This window comes from Ranitomeya variabilis, chromosome 3 (genome assembly GCF_051348905.1).
Source record: "Ranitomeya variabilis isolate aRanVar5 chromosome 3, aRanVar5.hap1, whole genome shotgun sequence".
Lineage (NCBI taxonomy): Eukaryota > Metazoa > Chordata > Amphibia > Anura > Dendrobatidae > Ranitomeya > Ranitomeya variabilis.
In genome coordinates this window covers 77,723,787-77,751,228 of record NC_135234.1, presented here as the reverse complement: position 1 = coordinate 77,751,228, position 27,442 = coordinate 77,723,787, and the positions used below count along the sequence as shown (strand labels likewise).

Below are 27,442 nucleotides of genomic sequence, written 5' to 3'. Positions count from 1 at the left end.
TATGAGCCATGCATACGGGGGGGAATATGAGCCATGCATACAGGAGGGGGAATATGAGCCATGCATACATGAGGGGAAATATGAGCCATGCATACAGTGGGGGAATATGAGCCATGCATTCAGGAGGGGGAATATGAGCCATGCATACAGGGGGGGAATATGAGCCAGCGCTTACAGGGGGGGGGGGGATATGGGCCATGCTTACAGGAGGGGGAATATGAGCCAAGCATACAGGGGGAATATGAGCCATGCATACAGGGGGGAATATGAACCATGCATACAGGTGGGGGGAATAAGAGCCATGCATACAGGTGGGGGGGAATATGAGCCATGCATACAGGAGGGGAAATATGAGCCATGCATACAGGAGGGTTAATATGAGCCATGCATACAGGGGGAGAATATGAGCCATGCAAGCAGGTGGGGGGGAATATGAGCCATGCATACAGGAGGGGGAATATGAGCCATGCATACAGGAGGGGGGGATATGAGCCATGCATATGGGATGGGAGGGAGATGAGCCATGCATACAGGAGGGGGGTCATTATACAGTATTGAGCATCATGTGGGATCATTATACAGTATGGAGAACTGTGTGTGGCCATTATACAGTATTGAGCATCATGTGTGGCGGTTATACAGTATGGAGCATCATGTGTGGCCGTTATACAGTATGGAGCATCATGTGTGGCCATTATATAGTATTGAGCATCATGTGGGATCATTATACAGTATGGAGAACTGTGTGTGGCCGTTATACAGTATGGAGCACTATGTGTGGCCATTATACAGTATGGAGCACTGTGTGGCCATTATACAGTATGGAGCACTGTGTGGCCATTATACATTATGGAGCATCATGTGTGGCCATTATACACTATGGAGCATCATGTGTGGCCATTATACAGTATTGAGCATCATGTGTGGCCATTATACAGTATGGAGAACTGTGTGTGGCCATTATACAGTATGGAGCATCATGTGTGGTGGCCGTTATACAGTATTGAGCATCATGTGTGGCCATTATACAGTATGGAGCATCATGTGTGGCCATTATACAGTATGGAGCACTGTGTGGCCATATTTTTTTGTTTATAATTATTGTATATAAAACAGTGTGATATGGCTGTGGTTGGGACATGGATATGGGTGTGACTAGTTGTGAAATGGGTGTGGTCAGAGGCGTGGCCTAAAATTTGCCACGGCGCACTACACGCGCCGCAAACTTTATACCTCCTTCCCTTCAAAAGTTGGGAGGTATGGTACCGCATTTGCCAGATCATGGCAAGTGCCACAAATCCCATAGGGAATGAATGAGGCCGAACGCAGTGTTGCCGTAAGTGATCCGTTATGCGGCACATGCAGAAAAACTGCTGGATCTGCTGCAAAAGGCGACTTTCACATCAGCGATTCTTGCCAAAGTCACTGCCGATAGTGTCATACTCACCAAAGGGGGAGGCAGCACTAAAAGTGCCTAGGGCAGCAGAAACTCTAAATACGGCCCTGTATATATATATATATATATATATATATATATATATATATATATACAGCTCTGACAAAAATTAAGAGACCACTGCAAAATGTTCAGTTTGTCTGATTTTTCTCTTTATTGGTATATTTTTGAATAAAATGTAAATTGTTCTTTTAGGCTATAAACTTCTGACAACATGTCTCTGAATTTCCAAGAAATAAATTTTGTATTTTTTTTCTAACAAATAACAATGGTCAAAATAAAAAAAAACCCAGTGCTTTCAGACCTCAAATAATGCAAAGAAAACAAGTTCATAAACATTTAGAAACAATAATACTAATGTTTTAACTCAGGAAGAGTTCAGGAATCAATATTTTGTGGAATAACCATGATTTTTAATCACAGCTTTCATGTGTCTTGGCATGCTTTCCACCAGTCCTTCACACTGCTTCTAGCGCACAAATTTAAGCAGTTCTTCTTTGTTTGACGGCTTGTGACTATCCATCATCCTCTTGATTACATTCCAAAGGTTTTCATTGGGGTTCAGGTCTGGAGAATGGGCTGCCCATGACAGGGTTTTGATGTGGTGGTCTCTTAATTTTTGCCAGAGCTATATATATATTATTATTGTTATTTATTTATATGCACCATTAATTCCATGGTGCTGTACATGAGAAGGGGTTACATCAAAGTACAAATATCACTTACAGTAAACAAAACTAACTATGACAGACTGATACAGAGGGGAGGTGACCCTGCCCTTGGGGGCTTACATTCTACAGGATTGTGGGGAAGGAGACAGCAGGTCAGGGTATATATATATATATATATATATATATATATATATATATATATATATATATATACAGTACAGACCAAAAGTTTGGACACACCTTCTCATTTAAAGATTTTTCTGTATTTTCATGACTATGAAAATTGTACATTCACACTAAAGGCATCAAAACTATGAATTAACACATGTGGAATTATATACTTAACAAAAAAGTGTGAAACAACTGAAAATATGTCTTATATTCTAGGTTCTTCAAAGTAGCCACCTTTTGCTTTGATGACTGTTAGCACACTCTTGGCATTCTCTTGATGAGCTTCAAGAGGTAGTCACCGGGAATGGTCTTCCAACAATCTTGAAGGAGATCCCAGAGATGCTTAGCATTTGTTGGCCCTTTTGCCTTCACTTTGCGGTTCAGCTCACCCCAAGCCATCTCGATTGGGTTCAGGTCTGGTGACTGTGGAGGCCAGGTCATCTGGCGTAGCACCCCATCACTCTCCTTCTGTGTCAAGTAGCCCTTACACAGCCTGGAGGTGTGTTTGGGGTCATTGTCCTGTTGAAAAATAAATGATGGTCCAACTAAACGCAAACCGGATGTAATAGCATGCCGCTGCAAGATGCTGTAGTAGCCATGCTGGTTCAGTATGCCTTCAATTTTGAATAAATCCCCAACAGTGTCACCAGAAAAGCACCTCCACACCATCACACTTCCTCCTCCATGCTTCACGGTGGGAACCAGGCATGTAAACTCCATCTGTTCACCTTTTCTGCGTCGCACAAAGACACGGTGGTTGGAACCAAAGATCTCAAATTTGGACTCATCAGACCAAAGCACAGGTTTCCACTGGTCTAATGTACATTCCTTGCATTCTTTAGCCCAAACAAGTCTCTTCTGCTTGTTGCCTGTCCTTAGCAGTGGTTTCCTAGCAGCTATTTTACCATGAAGGCCTGCTGCACAAAGTCTCCTCTTAACAGTTGTTGTAGAGATGTGTCTGCTGCTAGAACTCTGTGTGGCATTGACCTGGTCTCTAATCTGAGCTGCTGTTAACCTGCGATTTCTGAGGCTGGTGACTCGGATAAACTTATCCTCAGAAGCAGAGGTAACTCTTGGTCTTCCTTTCCTGGGGCGGTCCTCATGTGAGCCAGTTTCTTTGTAGCGCTTGATGGTTTTTGCAACTGCACTTGGGGACACTTTCAAAGTTTTCCCAATTTTTCGGACTGACTGACCTTCATTTCTTAAAGTAATGATGGCCACTCCTTTTTCTTTACTTAGCTGCTTTTTTATTACCATAATACAAATTCTAACAGTCTATTCAGTAGGACTATCAGCTGTGTATCCACCAGACTTCTCCACAACACAACTGATGGTCCCAACCCCATTTATAAGGCAAGAAATCCCACTTATTAAACCTGACAGGGCACACCTGTGAAGTGAAAACCATTCCCGATGACTACCTCTTGAAGCTCATCAAGAGAATGCCAAGAGTGTGCAAAGCAGTCATCAAAGCAAAAGGTGGCTACTTTGAAGAACCTAGAATATAAAACATATTTTCAGTTGTTTCACACTTTTTGTTAAGTATATAATTCCACATGTGTTAATTCATAGTTTTGATACCTTCAGTGTGAATGTACAATTTTCATAGTCATGAAAATACAGAAATATCTTTAAATGAGAAGGTGTGTCCAAACTTTTGGTCTGTACTGTATATATATATATTTATTCATAGTGAAACTTTACATTAGCCATAATGTATTAGGGTCTGTATTCCAGTTGACAGCTAACGTTCTGCTGGTTCTTCTGTTCAATGTGATTTCAACTGGTGCCCACAGTGGAGATGGAAAAATGTTACTTCCTTGGTTAAATTCACTTTGACAACTTTATTCAAGCACTAAAATACCCTTTGTAAAGGGTTGCAAAAAAAGAAAAATGTTATGCCAGCTCACCAATTCAAATAGTCCAGTCTGCACTGAAATCACAATCCGAACTTTTGTGTAGCAATTGAACAAAAGTAGAAAAAATATATTTCCAGCTCCTGGTAAAAATTTCTTTAAATTTCTTGACAAAGAACGGTTACACACATTTGAAACGCGTTTCTTTTGCACTTCTGTCTTGTAGTAAATACATTTTATAATATTATTATGGAATAACAATTTAAAGGAATTTTACCAGGAGCTAGAAATATTGTTCTACTTTTCTCCCTTTGTAAAGGGTGACTTACGCGTTAATTGTAGCATGCCTGCGATATTCCTGGTGATCTTAGTAATACACAAAATTGCTGGTGTTTTAGATTGATAAAGTGATCACTGGTTATACCAGGTATGCAGGTTGACTTCTTTTGAAGTGATGAGAGCTGAGTTGCAGTACTAAGAACAGACACTACACTATAAACGTAGCTGTGGTATTCGATCTCTGTACACTGCATACTTCTGACAGCCTGGACCTGGTAACATTTGTTTGGTGGGTGCGTCAGCTGGCAGAACCCCACACATTTTGAAGCCCTTTCCTATAGCTTGTTATGAATATTTTAGTCCTGAACAAAACCCTTTAATGAGGAACTTTCATCAGTTTGAACATGTTAAACTGGCCATTTCATGGAATAGTGGCTGCATGTCATAGTGACTAATCAATTCATCTCTTTGTTACAAAGATATTAGCTTGTTAAATTTAGGTTATAATTTATGTTAAGTCCAAGGTAGAATTACCAGAGTTTCTTTTCTGGGGGCGTGCACTTCTTCCCCTGTATGAGGTTGACCAACCATAGCAACATACTAAGAAAAAAAAAAGAACACGCCCCCATAAAAGAATAAAGCAGCTTTCTCAGTGTGAGACATGGAAAGAAAGACAGCCCTCCGCTCTCTCCTCACTGATCTCAATGGAGAGCTGTGTGTGATTACAAAGTTGTGTTTTCGACATGTATAGAGGTATAATAAAATTTGGTTCTTTGGGGTCGTATTGGACTTTCATATGCCTTTGATTTCAAATTTACATTATACAAAGTGACTTCTCATAAAAATTCACACTAACAAGTCTTATTGCTCTTTATTTTTGGTTTAGATTTAACAGATGGTTTACTGGAATTAGAGAAAGGCAAAAAACCTGAAACAAACACTAATAACAATAATAACGCTTATGACATTGATGAAGAAGGTGGTAGGTATTTGATCAATGACTTGTTTATTAACTATGATGACATTTTTTTTCTTCATACTGTCTCCTCATACATTTCCCCACCCTCTTTATACAGTGTCCTAACACTTTCCGCTTCTCCCCATACTATCTCCTCACACATTTCTCCCCTGCTGAAACTGGACCCTCACAAGATTCTCCCCACCATTAGAACTCCAGGTTGTTCAACTCCATGCGAGTGCTTACTTTGCCAGCCACCTCTGTGGCACATGAATTAATTCAGCAGCATGATCACCTGACCTGATCATGCTGCTGACTACGCCCTGACTTGGAAGTGCCAGTGGTCATGGTTGCAAGTGTACTCACGCCTGAAAGATAATAGTACATTAGTGCAGGGATACGGCATTTAACATGTTCTCGGTGCTGGCTGTCAGTTGACAACCTGCTTGGAGAATAACCAAATCCTACTCTTGGTGACATCTTGGACCACCACATAGTCAGTGAATCACTATTTCGTAAGATCACTGGTGGTCCATATTTATTGTTTGTACCCAACACAACTAACAAAAAAATAAGTTCATTGGTCACTAGAATGGAATGAACTTTATTTTTGCAAATAATGCAGACATAGTGCGGCTGCTTGTCAGGGATCTGGAATAAAAACCCCAACAACCAGTTGACATCTGTAGACGAAGAGGTGGCCATTCTTTGGCCACTGTAGAAAAAATGTATTTTTCCATAATAGTGCTCATTTAAATAAATAGTCAATCTTTTACTACATGACTGAGACAAGTATCCTATGATTACTAAAAGGGATCCAGAGTAACAGTCACCCTCTTAAGAGTGTTCCCCAACTCCGGTCCTCAAGAGCCACCAACAGGTCATGTTTTCAGGATTTCCTTAGTATTGCACAGGTGATGGAATTATTGCCTGTGCAGGTGATGCAATTATCACCTGTGCAATACTAAGGAAATCCGGAAAACATGACCTGATGGTGGCTCTTGAGGACCGGAGTTGGGGAACACCGCGTCTATGACATCCATATAATACAATAGAGGATGTGGACACTAGTTGATTTGAAGGATTATCTCACTATGACAATCCCTTCTTGAAAATTAGGCTATCCAGGAAACCCAGATTATCAGTGTTATTAACGTATTTCTTTGCTTTATTCTTTAAATGTATTTATTTTGTTGCCTCTTATACTGATCAAATGAACAGAAACTTTTTCAAACTTTTTGTGTATTTGTTATTATTGTGTATTTATTACAACACATCTAAGGTAACCACAATTCTTTTACAACTCTGATAGGAACGGAGATTGCCATAGTACTAGATGGATCTGGAAGCATAAAGAGTGATGATTTCCAGAAAGCAAGGGATTTTATATCAAACCTGACCACTAAAATATGGGAAAATTGTTTTGAGGTTTGTAAGACCAAGCATTTGCTCAAGTGAAAAGAAACATCTAAAAGGAACAATATGACAATAAATTACATTTTATCATTTCGTTTTGACCTTTTCTTTGTTCTTTCAGTGTGAGTTTGCTGTGGTGCAGTACGGTGATGTAATACAAACAGAATTTGACCTCCAGGACAGTCGCCAAGGCAGTCTCTCCATTCAAGAGAAGATTCAAAACATTACACAAGTTGGAGAAGTTACAAAAACGGCATCTGCCCTTCTCCATGTTCTGTGAGTAAATATTCATATAACCTTGCAGATATATTCTGTCGGCACTGACTTTACGCATGCATTGACTGTCGACTGACGAAAGGCAACATACCAGGAACATTATTCCCCAAAATTCTGATACAGTAGTGTTTCTTTGGAGGAATAGCTGGATATTTAAATGTTCTCCTTTTTGATAAATGTTTACATATGGGTTGTGCCAGTCCTCAAGGAACCTGAAATCAGAAACTACAATCATACGATTCGTTACCTGGACCTCTGTCCACTTTTTCTCTCTTATATTCCTGCTCTGATTCCCTCTTAGAAACGTATCACAGCACAAGTAAATATAAGAAGCTTTGTAAAATATGTTCACAAAAAAATGTGATTCTTTCTCCATTTATGAGCCTTCTCTTCTTCTTCCCATACCTCCTGAACTCATAATTTGCTAAAAAAAAAAAACTCCCAAAAAATAAATGTTGTGTCAGTTCACAAACAATCAGATTATTTCTCCATTTCTTCCACTACCTCCTGAACTCGTCATTTGCTTAAAAAAAACAAAATTATATTTTTTTACTCATCATTTACTCTAAAACACAGCAATAAAAAAAATCAATTTTGGTGTCAAATTACAGCTGCATATTAAAGTAAATAAAGAAGGGGTTCGGAATGGATCGCAGTGATAAGCTGAGTGAAAGAGAATGCTGACGTTTTCTAAAAGGTGTTTTTTTTCATCCCAGAGCAGGATTTACAGTTACATTGCTCAGTACTGCTATATAATGTCCACTAGGCAACTGCTTCTGAACATGTGCTAGAGAAATAGAGAAGAGCAGGAATCCCTTACGTCTGTGTGTGCAAATGTATTTTAAGAAGTCACTGTCAGAGGAGGAGCCACAATGGACAATACGATTCTAAGAAAAATCAAAATAATACGCTCAATGGAGAGTTAACTGAGTTAAATCGCCCGACCCTAGGCTACTGCTGCCTGCTGCTTATTACATTCAGTTTCTGGTCTTGTGGCTGCCCCTATTGGATTACCAATTTTCCCAGGTCTGACACAACATTTAAAAATCGCTTTTGCAGTATAATTATTGGTAAATTCTTTTTTATAATACAGAAACAATATATTCAATGAAAGTCGTGGATCTAGAGAAAGTGCCAGTAAAATTATCTTGGTAATAACTGATGGAGATATATTTTATGATCCTGTGAATCTCACAACTGTCATAAATTCCCCAAAGATGAAGACCATTGAAAGATTTTCCATTGGGGTAAGATCACACTGAAAATCATTTTCTTTAGTTTTACTTAGTTATCCTGAGTCAGATCTGATTTTTAGATTTTGATTTCCATGTCGCTATTTATATTAAAGGGAATCTGTCAGCAAGTTTTGCTATGTACTCTGAGAACAGCACGATGTAGGGACTGAGACCTTGATTCCAGTGATGGGTCATTTGCTTGTCTGTATGCTGTAGTTTTGACACAATCACTGTTCTCTCAGCTGCAGATCTAGCAGTGCTCAAAATGCTGAGACCAATATAACCCCTCCCACACCTCTGATTGGCAGCTTTCTCTGTACACTGTGCAGAAGACAACTAATTAGTGCTGGGGGCGGGATAAATATAGCAGTTGACTAGGAGGCATGAGATACCTAGTCGTGTAGTAATAATCATCTTCTGATAAAACACTGATTTTATGGAAACAGCAATACACAGCCTAGTAAGTGACACATCACTGGAATCAGGCTCTCAGCCCTTATATTATGCTTCTCTCAAGTTACAAAGCAAAACCATGCTGACAGATTCCTTATACGGACTGATCCTGACATTTTGAAGTTTTTTCTTTGGTCATTGAGCCTTAGCAAAGCGTAATACAGCAGTCATCACAATATCACTGTAGGCAGCATTACAATAGTAGGTAACTCCCACATATAGATCTTGGTCCAATATATAATAATTAACCCCTTACTGACCTCGGACGGGATAGTACGTCCGAGGTCAGCTCCCCTGCTTTGATGCAGGGCTCCGCGGTGAGCCCGCATCAAAGCCGGGAAATGTCAGCTGTTTTGAACAGCTGACATGTGCCCGCATTAGCGGCGGGTGAAATCGCGATTCACCCGCCGCTATTAACTAGTTAAATGCCGCTGATAAAACGCAGACAGCGGCATTTAACTACCGCATCCGGCCGGGCGGCCGGATATAAGCGCATCGCCGACCCCCGTCACATGATCGGAGGTCGGCGATGCTTCTCCATTGTTATTATAGAGGTCCTTGAGACCTCTATGGTTACTGATCGCCGGTAGCTGTGAGCGCCACCCTGTGGTCGGCGCACACAGCACACCTGATTTTCTACTACATAGCAGCGAACAGCAGATCGCTGCTATGTAGCAGAGGCGATTGTGCTGTGCCTGCTTCTAGCCTCCCATGGAGGCTATTGAAGCATGGCAAAAGTAAAAAAAAAAAGTAAAAAAAAATGTGAAAAAAATAAAATATAAAAGTTTAAATCACCCCCCTTTCGCCCCAATCAAAATAAATCAATAAAAAAATCAAACCTACACATATTTGGTATCGCCGCGTTCAGAATCGCCCGATCTATCAATAAAAAAAAGCATTAACTTGATCGCTAAACGGCGTAACGAGAAAAAAAATCGAAACGCCAGAATTACGTTTTTTTGGTCGCCGCGACATTGCATTAAAATGCAATAACGGGCGATCAAAAGAACGTATCTGCACCGAATTGGAATCAGTAAAAACGCCAGCTTGGCACGCAAAAAATAAGCCCTCAACCGACCCCAGATCATGAAAAATGAAGAAGCTACGAGTATCGGCGCAATTTATTTTATTTTTTTTTAGCAAAGTTTGGAATTTTTTTTCACCACTTAGGTAAAAAATAACCTAGTCATGTTAGGTGTCTATGAACTTGTAGTTACCTGGAGAATCATAATGGCAGCTCAGTTTTAGCATTTAGTGAACCTAGCAAAAAAGCCAAGCAAGAAACAAGTGTGGGATTGCACTTTTTTTACAATTTCACCGTACTTGGAATTTTTTTCCCGTTTTCTAGTACACGACATGGTAAAACCAATGATGTCTTTCAAAAGTACAACTCGTCCCGCAAAAAATAAGCCCTCACATGGCCAAATTGACGGAAAAATAAAAAAGTTATGGCTCTGGGAAGGAGGGGAGTGAAAAACGAACACGGAAAAACGAAAAATCCCACGGTCATGAAGGGGTTAATGCAGGATCATACAATTTGCAGAAGGCGAGAGGACTGCTCAACTGCTACCTCCACAATGATCTATGCACCATTCCTAGAACACTCTCCCATGGAAATCAACAAGTCAATGAGACATCAGTTTCCTACATTGCATTTTTGGCTCTCGCTTTTAAAATACAGAAATGCAAAATAATAACATTAAATAATCTATGGTGTTGCTTATCACAGGTTGGTGATGCATTTAACAAAACAAAGGCCTATAATGAGCTAAAACTTATCGCTTCTGAAGAAAAGGACCACGTCATAAGAGTAGAAGACTACTCCAAACTGGATGGGCTGATTTCCTCCCTGCAGCAGAAGATGGCTAGAGTTGAAGGTAAAGCTAGAAATTTAAAAATTACTTTAGCTAAACGAATAGTGTCTTCTAGAGAAGAGAGCCATGATGGATGCATCTGTGATTCTGTAGACGGCTTTTCAAATGGGCTGTGAATAGTGGACAACGTGGCCCGAAACACAAATTAATTTCCATCCTAAATGCCTATCTATTTATTGCCATAATCAAATCTATTTTTTTATATACTTTCATTAAAAATTCCCTACCATTCCCTAACCACACTATGTAACTTCTATTCTATTTCCTTTTACAACTTCCTTTTTGGTGATGCTTCATTTGAGAATCCCAGTGCAATCTGGGATACCCAAACCAAGTGTCATCAGGCCACAGCCCCTGCCCCTCCCTGAAACCAAGCGTCATCGGTGACCTTCATGTTAGGGGCTGGACTAATCCCTCCTTTTGTGCACAGTGACAGTGCGCTCTCTCTCTCTCCGGCTCAGATCAGTAGTAAAAAGCTGGCAACATAGCGCACTGTGATGCCACTTGCAGGGGCGGCACTGGTCTCTGCTGGCAGGGTATTTGTCTTACAATGCACACTGGCATGCATTCTCAAACGAATCATCATCAAAAAGGAACTTGTAAAAAAAAAGCAGTTAGTGTAGTTAAGCTATGATGGGGAATATTTAATTAAAGTATATTAAAACATAGATTAGATTGTGGCAATAAATGGATGGGGATTTAGGATGAAAATTAATTTGTAGTTCGGACTACACCTTTAAAGGGGTTGTCCACTGCTAGGACAACCCGCTTCTTGAACTAAATGCTTAGCCCCTAAAAAATAAAAAAGCTTATACTCACTTCCTGTGCCCACGCCATTCCAGCTGTGTCTGCACTCGCAGTCCTGTGTCAGCACTCAGCACTCACGGTGGAATGACACGTGGTGCCTGGCGCCTAATCAGCGCTGGAGTCACTGTCTCCTGTCGAATTGAGCATGAAGAGAAAGTCCGGGACCAGCTGTAGCCAAGAAACTTCCTCTTTGTTTTCAATTTGTCTGAAGGTGGGGACAGTGATGCAGGCATGATTGGTCACTGGGCAACACGTGTCATTCCACCACATTACAGTCCCGGGCCGCGAGTGCAGACACTGCTTGAGCAGTGCAAGCACCAGAGGTGAGTATAGGCTTTATTATTTTATAGGGGCTAAACATTTAGTTCAAGAAGGGGTTGACCTAGTAGTGGATAACCCCTCTAAGCCATATTGTGCATCCACGAGTTCACAATCCTCTTACTATCCACTTATATCCTCCAAGTGTAATTCTATACAAGGGTAAAACAATGCTTTTTTGCAGGTACTAAAGGTGATTCATTAGAATTTGACTTGGCTGAAGTTGGATTTTCGGCTCATTTAAAGGATAAGGTATGCGATTGAAGCCACCTGTGGAAGATCTGTTTTTGCACAGAACATAAAATATGAACCATTATAAAAATATGGTAATAATAGGAAAAAAGCAAATGCCTCAGATGTGAGGGACGCTGATGGCTAAACACCTTTAAACACATTTTGCAGGCATGAATATATAGTGATGATAATAATAATCTTTATTTTTATATAGTGCTAACATATTACGCAGCGCTTTGCAGTTTGTACACATTATCATTGCTGTCCCCGATCTAAATTCCCTATCATTATGTCTTTGGAATGTGGGAGGAAACCCACGCAAACACAGAGAGAACATACAAACTCTTTGCAGATGTTGTCCAAGGTGGGATTAGAACCCAGGACTCCAGCGCTGCAAGGCTGCTGTGCTAACCACTGCACCACCGTGCTACCCCAGTGATAGAAATAATACAAAAAATCTCAAATGTAAAAGAAAAGGGGTGCAAATGCCTATAAATAATCTGCCTGAAACAGGTTTAAAAAACCATTAATGTGCCTATGATGAGATAGGGAAAATAGCTGACTAAGTCAAGTATCATATATGGAATATCCACCTGCTATATTGAGTATAGTGGAATTCCCTTATCCCTCCACCCCGATGCACGTTTCATCCACACTTCTTCAGGGGGTGTCCGGCTGTAAAGCATAAAGAGTGGGACATGCTCCTTGCCAGGTAAAAACTTGGAACAAATGCACTGCAGGGTGCAGCCAGCCCATAAAGCAAGATGCTAGCAACACAATTTAATCACCTGAAGAAAAAGGCCCTATTGTTAAATTGTGTAAAGACTGCACTCAAATCCAAAATAAGTCTAAAATTGCCATATAAAATGCAATAAAGACTGAAAAGACACAATTCCAATAATTCAATATTATAATGTTTATTAATTATACTATATATTAATTCATAATTTTAACAGTAATAACCTCCAAATGTGAGATGGAGCGGTTATATACACATAACATCAATTTAAAACTCCTATGTAAGCCAACTCACGATATATATATATATATTAACCACCACTGCCTTTAATAGAGAAACATATGTCTCCTCAAAGATGGCAGTCTAACATAAATATGCCCATATGCTAATAGCTATTGCACACAAAGGGTGCCTCTGTAACAAGCTTGCACTTGTATTACTGCCATCCAGCATGTATATCAAACAATGCTTATTACTTCCTTATATATGTTACAATGCACACTGCATTTGAAGGAAAGCGGGCAAAAAAAGAGTAGTCACTTACATAGGGTATGATGTCCGTGTCACCGTTCCTGTACCCCTACAGGTACAGGAACGGTGACACGGACATCATACCCTATGTAAGTGACTACTCTTTTTTTGCCCGCTTTCCTTCAAATGCAGTGTGCATTGTAACATATATAAGGAAGTAATAAGCATTGTTTGATATACATGCTGGATGGCAGTAATACAAGTGCAAGCTTGTTACAGAGGCACCCTTTGTGTGCAATAGCTATTAGCATATGGGCATATTTATGTTAGACTGCCATCTTTGAGGAGACATATGTTTCTCTATTAAAGGCAGTGGTGGTTAATATATATATATATATCGTGAGTTGGCTTACATAGGAGTTTTAAATTGATGTTATGTGTATATAACCGCTCCATCTCACATTTGGAGGTTATTACTGTTAAAATTATGAATTAATATATAGTATAATTAATAAACATTATAATATTGAATTATTGGAATTGTGTCTTTTCAGTCTTTATTGCATTTTATATGGCAATTTTAGACTTATTTTGGATTTGAATGCTAGCAACACAGTTGCAAAATACCCCAAAAATGTTTTGCACTATATTTTTCGGGGTGCAGCCAAGCTCAAACACATTTGGCCTCACATGAGGGGTGTTCACACTGGGATGCATTGAGAGTGTGCTGGCCAGCCCGCCTAATCGAAAAGTAGGGGCGTGACTAATAGGCTGTGAACCAGACACTATGCAGTACCATTGTGTGAACAGCGCCCTATGTGGGCCTTTATTGTGCACTTGTATACTGGGCAGTCTCCCCCTCCAGGAGTGGTTATGTGGAGAGTGGCTGTTGATCTGGTATTTTGCACCTGTGTTGCTAACATCTTGCTTTATGGGCTGGCTGCACCCTGCAGTGCATTTGTTCCAAGATCTGGGCAGGAAAGTGTTGCTGCCTTTTTTTTCTGCTGTTGAAAATTGAATTTTTGTAGACCTTGAGTCTCTAGTGGCTTTGCTATTTAGTTTCCTTGCCAGGTAACCAGCCACTCTGACACTGCAGGTTGGCCAGTGATCTAGGAACAGACCAGTAAACTATAAGATTGAAAATCCTTCTATTATAGACAATGGAATGGATTTTTAATACCAGAAGGTAGCAAAATTGCTCGTTTTACAAGCACTTGGTAAGTTTATCCTTTTACTTGAGACAATGTGGCGCCCCCAGACGCAGGGCAATGGGGTACCCGGTACCGGGTCTCCCTGTCTCAGTCATGAGGATGTCACGGTGGCTAGACCCGGTCCGTGGCCCTGCTAAGGGGCGTCCAATTGAAGGTGATGGTGGGTGGTGCAAGGCGCGATGAATAACGAGGACACAGGGTTGCAGTCTCTTTACCGTTTTACTGAAGGCTTCGGCATCCGCAATCCAGAGCACTGCTAACAGGGCTGGCTGAGACCGTCCGGTCCAAAGGCACATCCAGAGTTCCCTTTGCAGGTGGAAATCAGTAGCCTTCCTACTAGCGCCTGTGTGTTGTAGTACCTCCCTGCTGAGCACCACGGGATAGTCCTCACAACTCTTGTATCTGTTTCAGATGTTCTCTCTCTGTCCCCCAGATGATATGGATAGGACGCACCCGTATGACGGGGTAGGCCTGGAGTTATTTTATAGGGACCCTAGAGACGCCCCTCTCCCACAATTGCCTCCGTTGTCTGCCTAGGTGAAAAGGTGAGACAGCCAACCTAAAGTTAACTGCCAAAAACCACTGCGAAATAGAAAAAAACAAAAAAACAACAGCGGCACTGACCCGCAATCCAACTTCAGCCGTAGCTCTTTGCGGGGGTAGCAGAGGGACTCTTAGCTGCCACTTACTGCATCACCCTTGGGTGCTCCTCGCCAGAAACTAGGACTAAAGTTAACTGCCCTGCCGTGATTTAGAGTAGTGCGTAGAGCCAGTACTCCCTCGGTGTTCCGGCCTCCGGCTACGTGCCTCAGAAGGATGTTGCCACGATCTTAGGGCACGACTCCTCCCGGTATTATCTCCTTAGTGCTGTGATCTCGTTTCTCACTTCTCCACAATATCCCTCGCTTCTTGTCCTTTCTTAGGATGCCGCCGCAATGAGGTGCAAGCGCGGCTCTGTAATGATCTGTCTCTTGCTAGGCCACTGTCAGGATCCCACCCCTGACAGGCACCCCCCTGGGTCTTCCCAAGCAACTCTCTCCTCTCACTAGATGTTACCTGGGCAAAACCCAGTCAGCTTCTCTCTAACTTCCTATCCAGCCCCCAGTTTTACCCGAGTGTGAGGAGTGGCCTAATACATAGAACCCTTTGCTCCCCCTGGTGGCTGGAGTGTGAAGTATAATGTGTGACTGTGATACCTGGTCAGGTGAACTCCTTTAGTGCCATCAGACGTAACATCACTCCCCTTAGTGGCAGAGCAACATTACTGCAACGACCAGGACTCTGGGGCGCTGCAACAACACCATTTAGTTGAGACAACCTTATAAATTAAAGATGTACTGTATATTTTCAAACAATCTGATATAACTTCCATGTTATCTGTGCAGAATACGTTGGTACTTGGAGCAGTTGGTGCCTTTGATTGGTCGGGGGGTTTGATGGTGTATTTCACAGATTCAAAGCCACATAAAGTCAGATTTCTGAATGAGTCTTTTGATTTAAGCAAAAAAGTAGACTACAGCTACTTGGGTAAGTACTAACAAGTAATATGTTTTTTTTATTAACTTAGATTATACCACGAGAACAACTTATATTGAGAAATAGAAATCATATTTGAACTGAAAAAAAAATCGAGTAGCCATATTTCTCTTGCAATTGCACTACATTTGGTGAAGTAGGTTAATTATGTTTTGTCCTGCCACTTCACAAAGATGACATTCAGAACCCAATGATTATTGGGGCTAAAATATTTTTGTGAACTGTTTGGTTAAATATAACACTCTGACACTCCATGATATGCATTCTTGGTGGAACGAGAGGTATACCTAGTAGAGGCTTTTTTAGGGTGCCATTGAGAGGGCGGAGCACAAATATTTTTCTTTATGCCCCCTTCACATGTCCGTTTTCACATGTACTGGAGTGACGTACCCACTCACATCCATTATAATCTACGGGGCTGCGCACATGTCCATGATTTCACATGGTTCGTGTGTCTGTGTGACCCACACATAGACATGTCTGTTTTTTCTAGTATCACAAATGACAATACATAACACACACAGATGACATACATATGACATCCGTGTGTCACATACTGGAATGGAATGCAGAATAAAAATTAAAGTTTTTCATGTGATGTGCAAAGATAGATAGATATTTGTGAGATATGTAATGTCTGCATTGCATGTGTAGCTTACTGTATATGTAGTAACTCAATAAATAAATACATGATGTGGTCCTCCCTCCATTTTAGGTAACCAGCAAAGGTAAGGCAGACAGCTGTGTGCTGATATTATCAAGCTGGGAAGGTCCATCGAAGTCCAGAGAATCCAAAATAGTCCACAAATGGAAACCTGAAAAACATAAAAGAGAATTAGAAATAAGACACTGTCCCTCATTTACCAATTTATTTAAAAAAGTTCCCATGCAGGTCTGACATAATTCATCGAGCCCAGTGTCGTTCCCTGACTTTGTCGTGCTAAGCCTATGGAGCATTGGTCTGACTTGGAAACTGTGAAGAGCAGTTACGTTACTAACATCATCGCTCTTGACAGTAACCAGGTCTCGCGGAGTGCAACATGAGCCAGGAGTGGCTGCTGCTAAAGCCTTTGGAGCCTCAGAACAAGGTTCCATAGGCTTTGGACAAAGGATTAATGGAACGTCGTGGGAAGCTCTGGACTACATTTGACCTGCATGGGAACTTTTGACAGTGTCTGTTTTTATTTCTCTCTTTTTATGTATTTCAGGTTTTCATTTGTGGACTATGTCAGATTCCATGGACTATGTCGGACCTGCGTGTTTATTTTCTTATGAATTAGTGAAGCTGGGAAAGTGTCAGGGAGTGCTTTTTTTAAATAAGTTATATTTATGTGTGTTTTTTCTTCTTTTTAGTGCTAGATTAGACACCTCTCCATTACTTCATTACACAAGGCTTGACGTCAGCTGTGTTTTTGGACAATTCACAGCTGACATCACCCCAACTACCTTTATCCCGACTGGTAATGCACCAGGGCATTGGGAAGAGCCAAGACAAAGAGCCATAATTGGCGCATCTAATGTGATGTGCCACTTCTGCTGCAGCTGCAGGTTGGTATTTTAAGGCTGAGAAGGGTCCAATAACCACGAACGTTCCCAGCCTGATAATATCAGCTCTCAGCTGTCTGCTTTAACATTGCTGGTTATAAAAAATGGGAGACCCAAGTCGTTTTTTCATTTATTTTTTTTATTAGGTTAATAGCTGTAACATTAGGTCAACATACAAGGCACTAAAGGGTGCCATTTTTTATAATGTGTCCTGGTGTTGTGAAATTAGACATTTACTGTGCTTTGCAAAAATATTCGGCCCCGTTGAACTTTTCATCCTTTTCCCACATATCATGCTTCAAACATAAAGATACCAAATGTAATTTTTTTGTGAAGAATTAACAACAAGTGAAACACAATTGTGAAGTCGAATGAAATTTATTTGTTATTTTAAATTTTTGTGGAAATTCAAAAACTGAAAAGTGGGGCGTGCAATATTATTCGGCCCCTTTACTTTCAGTGCAGCAAACTCACTCCAGAAGTTCATTGTGGATCTCTGAATGATCCAATGTTGTCCTAAATGCCTAATGATGATAAGTATAATCCACCTGTGTGTAATCAGGTCTCCTTATAAATGCACCTGCTCTGTGATAGTCTCAGGGTTCTGTTTGAAGCACAGAGAGCATCATGAAGACCAAGGAACACAACAGGCAGGTCCGTGATACTGTTGTGGAGAAGTGTAAAGACGGATTTGGATACAAAGTGATTTCCAAAATTTTAAACATCCCAAGGAGCACTGTGCAAGCGATCATATTGAAATGGAAGGAGTATCATACCACTGCAAATCTACCAAGACCCGGCCGTCCCTCTAAACTTTAATCTCAAACAAGGAGAAGACTGATCAGAGATGCAGCCAAGAGGCCCATGATCACTCTGGATGAACTGCAGAGATCTACAGCTGAGGTGGGACAGTCTGTCCATAGGACAACAATCAGTCATACACTGCACAAATCTGGCCTTTATGGAAGAATGGCAAGAAGAAATGCAGCGCCCCAGAGACCTGGTCGTTGCAGTAACATCGCTCCGCCGCTAAGGGGAGTGATGGTACGTCTGATGGCACTGAAGGAGTTCACCTGACCAGGTATCACAGACACCAATACACTTCATAGTCTGGCCTCCAGGGGGAGCTAAGGGCACTATATATTAGGCCACTTCTCACAATCTGGTAAAACTGGGGGTTAGATAGAAAGTTAAAAAAGAAGCTGACTGGGTTGGAACCAAGCAACATCCTGTGGCAGAGGGTGTTGCAGGGGAAGATTCAGGGGGGTCCCTGTCAGGGGTGGGATCCTGACAGAGGCCTAGTGACAGAAAAGAACGTTAAGGAACCGTGCCTGCACTACATCGCGGCGGTATCTCAAGAAAGGACAAGAAGCGAGGTTTATTGTGAAGAGTGAGAAACGAGATCAAAGCAAAAAGGAGATAAAAGCCAGTAGGAGTCGTGCTGTAAGATCGAGGCAACATCCTACTGAGGCGCATAGCCGGTGGCCAGAACACCGAGGAAGTATTAGGCTCCAAGCAATACTTCAAACAGAGGCAGGACAGTTGATTTTAGGTTGGCTGTCTCACCAAAATCACCTAAGAAGACATAGGGGGCAACTGTGGGAGAGGGGCGACGCTAGGGTCCCGGAAGAACTCCAGGCCTTCCCGTCATACGGGTGCGTCCTATCCATATCATCTGGGGGACGGAGAAGAACATCAGAATAGAAACGAGAGTTGTGAGAGAGGAACATCAGAAACAGACACAACAGTTGTGAGGACTATCCCGTGGTGCTCAGCAGGGAAGTACTACAACACACAGGCACTAGAAGGTAGGCACAGATTTCCACCTGCAAAGGGAACTCTGGAGGTGCCATCGGACTGGCCGGTCTCAGACAGCCCTGTTAGCAGTGCTCTGGATTAAGGATCTTGAAGCCATCAGTAAAGAGGTAAAGAGACTGCAACTCTGTGTCCTCGTCATTTATTGCTACCTGCACCACGCACCATCATCTACACCTTTCATTGGACGCCCCTTAGCAGGGTCACGGACCAGGTCTAGCCACCGTGACAACCCCAGAACTGAGACAGAGAGGCCCGGTACCGAGTACCCCGCGGCCCTGCGTCTGGGGGCGCTCCAGAAAGCCATTTCCCAAAGATATCCATAAAAAGTGTTGTTTAAAGTTTGCAACAAGTCACCTGGGAGACACACCAAACATGTGGAAGAAGGTGCTCTGGTCAGATGAAACCAAAATCAAACTTTTTAGCAACAATGCCAAATTATATGTTTGGCGTAAAAGCAACACAGCTCATCACCCTGAACACACCATCCCCACTGTAAAACATGGTGGTGGTGGTAGCATCATGGTTTGGGCCTGCTTTTCTTCAGCAGGGACAGGGAAGATGGTTAAAATTGATGGGAAAATGGATGGAGCCAAATACAGGACCATTCTTGAAGAAAACCTGTTGGAGTCTGCAAAAGACCTGAGAGTGGGATGGAGATTTGTCTTCCAACAAGACAATGATCCCAAACATAAAGCAAAACCTACAATGGAATGATTCACAAATAAACGTATCCAGATGTTAGAATGGCCAAGTCAAAGTCCAGACCTCAATCCAATCGAGAATCTGTGGAAAGAGCTGAAAACTGCTGTTCACAAACGATCTCCATCAAACCTCACTGAGCTCGAGCTGTTTGCCAAGGAAGAATGGGCAAGAATTTCAGTCTCTCCATGTACAAAACTGATAGAGACATACCCCAATTGACTGCACCTGTAATCGCAGCAAAAGGTGGCGCAACAAAGTATTAAGTTAAAGCAGAGGCGTAGCTAGGGTTTCAACTTAGGGGGGGCGAAACATCTGAGTGGGCCCCTAACCAGCTAACCCTGATTACAGCTACGGTTGCGCACTCTAATTGTGAATATAGGGGAACCTCAGAATATGACCCTACTGTTATTGAAAATAAATCTATATACAAAAACGAACATTGACTTTACCGCCATATTGGACCATATGCACAATAATAATGTCCCCTAAGTTCCCCCATGTACTGCTCCATTATACACAGTATCGTGAGCTTAAAGCTTCCCTATACACAGTCTAAGGCTCCCACAGCTCCCCTATACACAGTATGATGGTTCTATAACTCCCCTATACACAGTATGATGTTCTCACTGCTCCCCTCTACACAGTATACCACTGCTCCCCTATAGATAGTATGAGCCCAATGCTCCCCTATACACAGTATAATGCTGACAGAACTCCACTATAGAAAGTATAATGCCCCCCAGAGCTCCCCTATATACAGTGTCATGGGCCAACAGCTCCCATATGCACAATATGCCTTCACAGTTCCCTATACACAGTATGATGTCCCTGACAGTTTCCCTGTACACAGTATGATGGGCCCGCAGCTCCCTTATACACAGTATGATGGGCCCACAGCTCCCGTATACACAGTATGATGGACCAGCAGCTCCCTTATACACTGTATGATGGGCCCGCAGCTCCCTTATACATAGTATGATTGGCCCACATCTCCCTTATATACAGTATGATGGGCCCGCAGCTCCCTTATACACAGTATGATGGGCCCGCAGCTTCCTTATACACAGTATGATGGGCCCGCAGCTCCCGTATACACAGTATGATGAGCCCGCAGCTTCCTTATACACAGTATGATGGGCCCGCAGCTCCCGTATACACAGTATGATGGGCCCGCAGCTCCCTTATACACAGTATGATGGGCCCGCAGCTCCCTTATACACAGTATGATGGGCCCGCAGCTCCCTTATACACAGTATGATGGGCCCGCAGCTCCCTTATACACAGTATGATGGGCCCGCAGCTCCCGTATACACAGTATGATGAGCCCGCAGCTCCCGTATACACAGTATGATTGACCTGCAGCTCCCGTATACACAGTATGATGGACTGGCAGCTCCCGTATACAGTATGATGGACCCACAGCTCCCTTATACATAGTATGATTGGCCCGCAGCTCCCGTATACACAGTATGATGGACCAGCAGCTCCCTTATACACTGTATGATGGGCCCGCAGCTCCCTTATACATAGTATGATTGGCCCGCATCTCCCTTATATACAGTATGATGGGCCCGCAGCTCCCTTATACACAGTATGATGGGCCCGCAGCTCCCGTATACACAGTATGATTGGCCCGCAGCTCCCGTATACACAGTATGATGGGCCCGCAGCTCCCGTATACACAGTATGATGGGCTCACAGCTCCCATATACTGTACACAGTATGATGGACTCACAGCTCCCGTATACACAGTATGATTGGCCTGCAGCTCCCGCATACACAGTATGATGGGCCCACAGCTCCTTTATACATAGTATGATTGGCCCGCAGCTCCCGTATACACAGTATGAAGGGCCCGCAGCACCCTTAGACATAGTATGATTGGCCTGCAGCTCCGGTATACACAGTATGATGGACCCGCAGCTCCCGTATACACAGTATGATTGGCCCACAGCTCCCTTACACACAGTATGATGGGCCCACAGCTCCCTTATACACAGTATGAAGTCCCTCACAGTTCCCCTGTACACAGTATGATGGACTCACAGCTCCGTCACGATTTGGATGCCCCGGTCATTTACTCATCCTCCGGTGTATTCACTATTTTGTGGCACTGCTGTAGTCCCACTGCTCAAACTTGTGAGCGCAGCTTCTGACTGGCCAGAAGTTAGAAGCTATGTCACAAGCGCTCAATGTAAGACTATGAGGCTATGTGCACTTGTTGCGGATTCGTGTGCGGATTTACCACGGATTTCCTGTGTTTTTTGTGCAGATTTCACCTGCGTTTTACCACCTGCGGAATCCTATACAGGAGCAGATGTAAAATGCTGCGGAATCCGCAAAAAGAATTGACATGCTGCGGAAAATACAACGCAGCATTTCTGCACTGTATTTTCCGCACCATGGGCACTGCGGATTTGGTTTTCCATAGGTTTACATGGCACTGTAAACCAGATGGAAAACTGCTGTGAATCCGCAGCGGCCAATCCACAACATGTGCACACAGCCTGAGGCCGGCGTCACACTGGCGAGTTTTACGGACGTAAGAGCGCAGAAACTACGTCCGTAAAACTCGCATAACATACGGCACAATTATTCTCAATGGGGCTGCTCCTATTAGCCGTATATTACGGTTCAGTATTATACGGCTTTCTACGGCCGTACAAAATCGCAGCATGCTGCGTTTGTCAGCGTACTGCGCAAAAAAATCGCCAATGAAAGTCTATGGGGGCGAGAAAAATACGGATTCCACACGGACCAGCAGTGTGACTTGCGAGAAATACGCAGCGGTGTTAGTGAAAAGTCGGTAATTCAATTGCCGGCTTTTCATTTCTCCTGCACAAACCCGACAGGATATGAGACATGGTTTACATACAGTAAACCATCTCATATCCCCCTTTTTTTTGCATATTCCACACTACTAATGTTAGTAGTGTGTATGTGCAAAATTTCAGCGCTGTAGCTGCTAAAATAAAGGGTTAAATGGCGGAAAAAATTGGCGTGGGCTCCCGCGCAATTTTCTCCGCCAGAGTGGTAAAGCCAGTGACTGAGGGCAGATATTAATAGCCAGGAGAGGGTCCATGGATATTGGCCCCCCCGTGGCTACAAACATCTGCCCCCAGCCACCCCAGAAAAGGCACATCTGGAAGATGCGCCTATTCTGGCACTTGGCCACTCTCTTCCCACTCCCTGTAGCGGTGGGATATGGGGTAATGAAGGGTTAATGCCACCTTGCTATTGGAAGGTGACATTAAGCCAGATTAATGATGGAGAGGCGTCAATTATGACACCTATCCATTATTAATCCAATTGTAGGAAAGGGTTAAAAAACACACACACACATGATTTAAAAGTATTTTAATGAAATAAACACAGCGGTTGTTGTAATAATTTATTGTTCTCTCAAATCCATTTGCAGTCCCTCGCTTGGCAACATAATAAACGCACAAGATACATACCTTCTGATGTACTGTCAGGTCCAACGATGTAATCCATCTGAAGGGGTTAACTAATATTACAGGCAGGAGCCCTGCTATAATGCAGCTGTGCTCCGTGCCTGTAATTCCCCTGCGAATGAATGAAATGTAGGTCATTGACCTACATTTCCTTCAGTCGCGGTGATGCGCCCCCTGGTGGATGTCCTCATATGACCTGGAGCGTGGGAAAAAGTTCCCAGGCTGCAGTTCATGAGAACATCCACCAGAGGGCGCCTCACCGCGAATGAATGAAATGTAGGTCCATGACCTACATTTCATTCATTCGCAGGGGAATTACAGGCACGGAGCACAGCTGCATTATAGCAGGGCTCCTGCCTGTAATATTAGTTAACCCCTTCAGATGGATTACATCGTTGGACCTGACAGTACATCAGAAGGTATGTATCTTGTGCGTTTATTATGTTGCCAAGCGAGGGACTGCAAATGGATTTGAGAGAACAATAAATTATTACAACAACCGCTGTGTTTATTTCATTAAAATACTTTTCAATCATGTGTGTGTGTGTGTTTTTTAACCCTTTCCTACAATTGGATTAATAATGGATAGGTGTCATAATTGACGCCTCTCCATCATTAATCTGGCTTAATGTCACCTTCCAATAGCAAGGTGGCATTAACCCTTCATTACCCCATATCCCACCGCTACAGGGAGTGGGAAGAGAGTGGCCAAGTGCCAGAATAGGCGCATCTTCCAGATGTGCCTTTTCTGGGGTGGCTGGGGGCAGATGTTTTTAGCCACGGGGGGGCCAATAACCATGGACCCTCTCCTGGCTATTAATATCTGCCCTCAGTCACTGGCTTTACCGCTCTGGCGGAGAAAATTGCGCGGGAGCCCACGCCAATTTTTTCCGCCATTTAACCCTTTATTTTAGCAGCTACAGCGCTGAAATTTTGCAGATACACACTACTAACATTAGTAGTGTGGAATATGCAAAAAAAAGGGGATATGAGATGGTTTACTGTATGTAAACCATGTCTCATATCCTGTCGGGTTTGTGCAGGAGAAATGAAAAGCCGGCAATTGAATTACCGGCTGTTCACAGATATCGCGCTGATTGAAATCTAAATACAGAATATATATATATGTGTCACAATGACATATATATATATATATACTGTATATATGTTTTCCCGAACATTTGAGCACATAAATCCATTAGATGTCGGTTTTGCAAGCCTGCGCGAAAATCTCGCAGTACGGATGCCATACGGATTACATACGGAGGATGCCATGCGCAAAATACGCTGACACACCCTGACTACGGATCACTATTTTGGGAACATTTCTCCGTATTACGGCCGTAGTACGGACGTATAATACGTGGCGTATTGTCTTACGCCAAGTGTGACGCCGGCCTGAGAGTGAGAAAGAGGCCAGAACGAGGCTCCCATAGACTCACACTGATTAGTGACCTCTGTGCTGCTCCATGAAACACTGGAGCCTCGGACAGGCCACAAACTGCAGGAGACGGAGCCGAGCGGAGACTTAGGGTATGTGCACACGCTGCGGATCCGCAGCAGTTTCCCATGCGTTTACATTACAATGTAAACCTATGGGAAACTAAATCCGCAGTGCACATGCTGCGGAAAAAAACGCCGGAAGCGCAGCGGTTTACATTCCGCAGCATGTCAATTCTTTGTGCGGATTCTGCTGCGGGTTTAGACCTGCTCCAATAGAAAACTGCAGGTGTAAACCCGCAGCGCAATCCGCAATAGAAACCGCGATAAATCCGCAGGAAAAATCGCAGCGGTTTTGCCCTGCGAATTTATCAAATCCGCTGCGGAAAAATCCGCAGTCCTCCACAATACGTGTGCACATACCCTAAAACAGATGAAAACGCCAAAAGGCAAGTATCAGACAGGGGGCAGGGGACATGGATTTTCAGCACCGCTCCAGCAATGAAATAAAAAGTAATGCTGGAGTGGTGCTGTAAATGTGATGCAGCTCCTGGTTACTGTATGCGGCTCCTTATACTAATACTCATAAAAGGCCCAGGTGGTACGTATCAAAAGCCCCCTCCCCCCCCCATCTCCAGCCTCCCCAGACAGCAAATATTACATGATGGAGTACATATAATATCATAACTAAACATTATAATATTCAGCCCCCAGTGACCTGTCCCCCCGCCCCCACTTCAATACCCCCATCAACTCCATCATCTCACATCCACCCCCTCAGTGCCCTGTCCCACCTCACCCACCTTCTGCCCTCACAGCACCCAAATGGTCTTACATTCACCCCCCAGTGTCCTGTCTCCCCTCCCCCACAATACCCCCATGGTCTCACATTCACCCCCCCCCCCCCAGTGCCCTGTCCCCCGTGCCCCCTCACTCACTTTCAGCCCCCACAATACCCCAACGGTCTCACAGTGACATACCTGAATTTAAGAACCCTAACAAGTTCCATCCCCAGCACTTACTGATAACGTTTGCACTGCAGGCAGGACAGGAAGTGTCTAGGTGAAATGCAAGATGTGGGCACTAGGACCCAGCGTGCCTGAGCCAATCCCAGCGTGCACAGAGTAAAGAAAACTGCAGCCAGGGAAAGCTTCATGATCAGGTCAGACGGGCGAAACCATTCACTGCAGGGGGGAGACTGCAGCCGGCCACTGTGCGAGCAGCCTGCAGAGTCTCCGTCAGACGGGAGCAGACATTATACTGCTCTGCTCCTATGCGGTGTTCTGCCTCCTCACAGAAGTGGCCCTGCCCTGGCTCCCAGTGGGCCCCTTCATTTGACAGGGCCCGGGGCGATGGCCCCCTCTGCCCCCCCAGTAGCTACGCTACTGAGTTAAAGGGACTGAATAATAGTGCACGCCCCACTTTTCAGTTTTTGATTTTCCACAAAAATTTTAAATATCCAATAAATTTCGTTCAACTTCACAATTGTGTTCCACTTGTTGTTGATTCTTCACCAAAAATTTACATTTGGTATCTTTATGTTTGAAGCATGATATGTGGGAAAAGTTTGAAAAGTTCAAGGGGGCCGAATACTTTCGCAAGGCACTGTATCTATCTATTTATCTATCTAGTAGAAAAAAATTGGAGGCTTCACAACAACTTGCAAAGGTGAAAAAAATGCCATTTAACAACCCATAATGAAAACATTTCGGTTCAAAATTCAGAATCTTTCTCAAACTTTCTCTTCTATTATATTGAAGGTTTAGTATTTGCCTGAGAGGCATGGTACTCAGATCTATTGCTGGTGCTGCTTTTGTTTTTCTTTTCTTTTCTATCTATCTATCTATCTATCTAGGGTCTTTGCAACGCTTGCAAACCTTTAACACATAAAAATCATTTTATTCCGGTACGTGTCACATGGACAGCACACGGATGACGCACACATACAAAAGTAAGTCACATGGACATGCAACACCAATAATACCGGTACTGGTTTTTCCAGCACCGGTATCATCAGGATGTGTGAAGGAGGCCTTAATCTCACTTTTTTATCACTTTGTTTAATATAAAACTAAGATTGGGGTTGACCAGGACAATAGTAAATCTTTCATGTAATCATTGACTGTCTGTCAGCAAGCGTTCTGAGCTTTAAGGACCATGGGTGATGGGGTGGTCTTTGAAAGCATTACCTGGAGCACCAAGAAATCTAGTCCTGCCCATGATTTGAACAGAGCTTTTCTCACCCCTGCGATTAACAGAGCTTGTCACACCCCTGAATTGAACAAAGCTTGTCCCACCCATGAAGTGGATTAAGCTTGGGCCGCCTCTGCTTTTAGATTGTGAGCTTCTGGCCATGGACTATACTTTTTTGACCAATTGCTTTGTAGTTTCTATCTGGAGTTAAAGGGAATCTGTCACCCCAAAAATCGTATATGAGCTAAGGCCACCAGCATCAGGGGCTTATCTACAGCATTTTGTAATGCTGTAGATAAGCCCCCGAAGTAGCCTGAAAGGTAAGAAA

General features: G+C 43.1%; 1 protein-coding gene across 1 annotated transcript in view; it reads left to right on the top strand.

Annotated features, from left to right (window-relative positions):
• ITGAE (integrin subunit alpha E) overlaps window positions 1–27,442 on the top strand; it is a 179,764-nt gene that overhangs the window by 65,551 nt on the left and 86,771 nt on the right. The window contains exons 7-13 of the mRNA XM_077294231.1: window positions 5,320–5,415; window positions 6,704–6,819; window positions 6,929–7,083; window positions 8,177–8,330; window positions 10,501–10,648; window positions 11,955–12,022; window positions 15,811–15,952. Of these exons, the coding sequence (XP_077150346.1) occupies window positions 5,320–5,415; window positions 6,704–6,819; window positions 6,929–7,083; window positions 8,177–8,330; window positions 10,501–10,648; window positions 11,955–12,022; window positions 15,811–15,952 (879 nt within the window). The remainder of the gene's footprint in view (window positions 1–5,319; window positions 5,416–6,703; window positions 6,820–6,928; window positions 7,084–8,176; window positions 8,331–10,500; window positions 10,649–11,954; window positions 12,023–15,810; window positions 15,953–27,442) is intronic.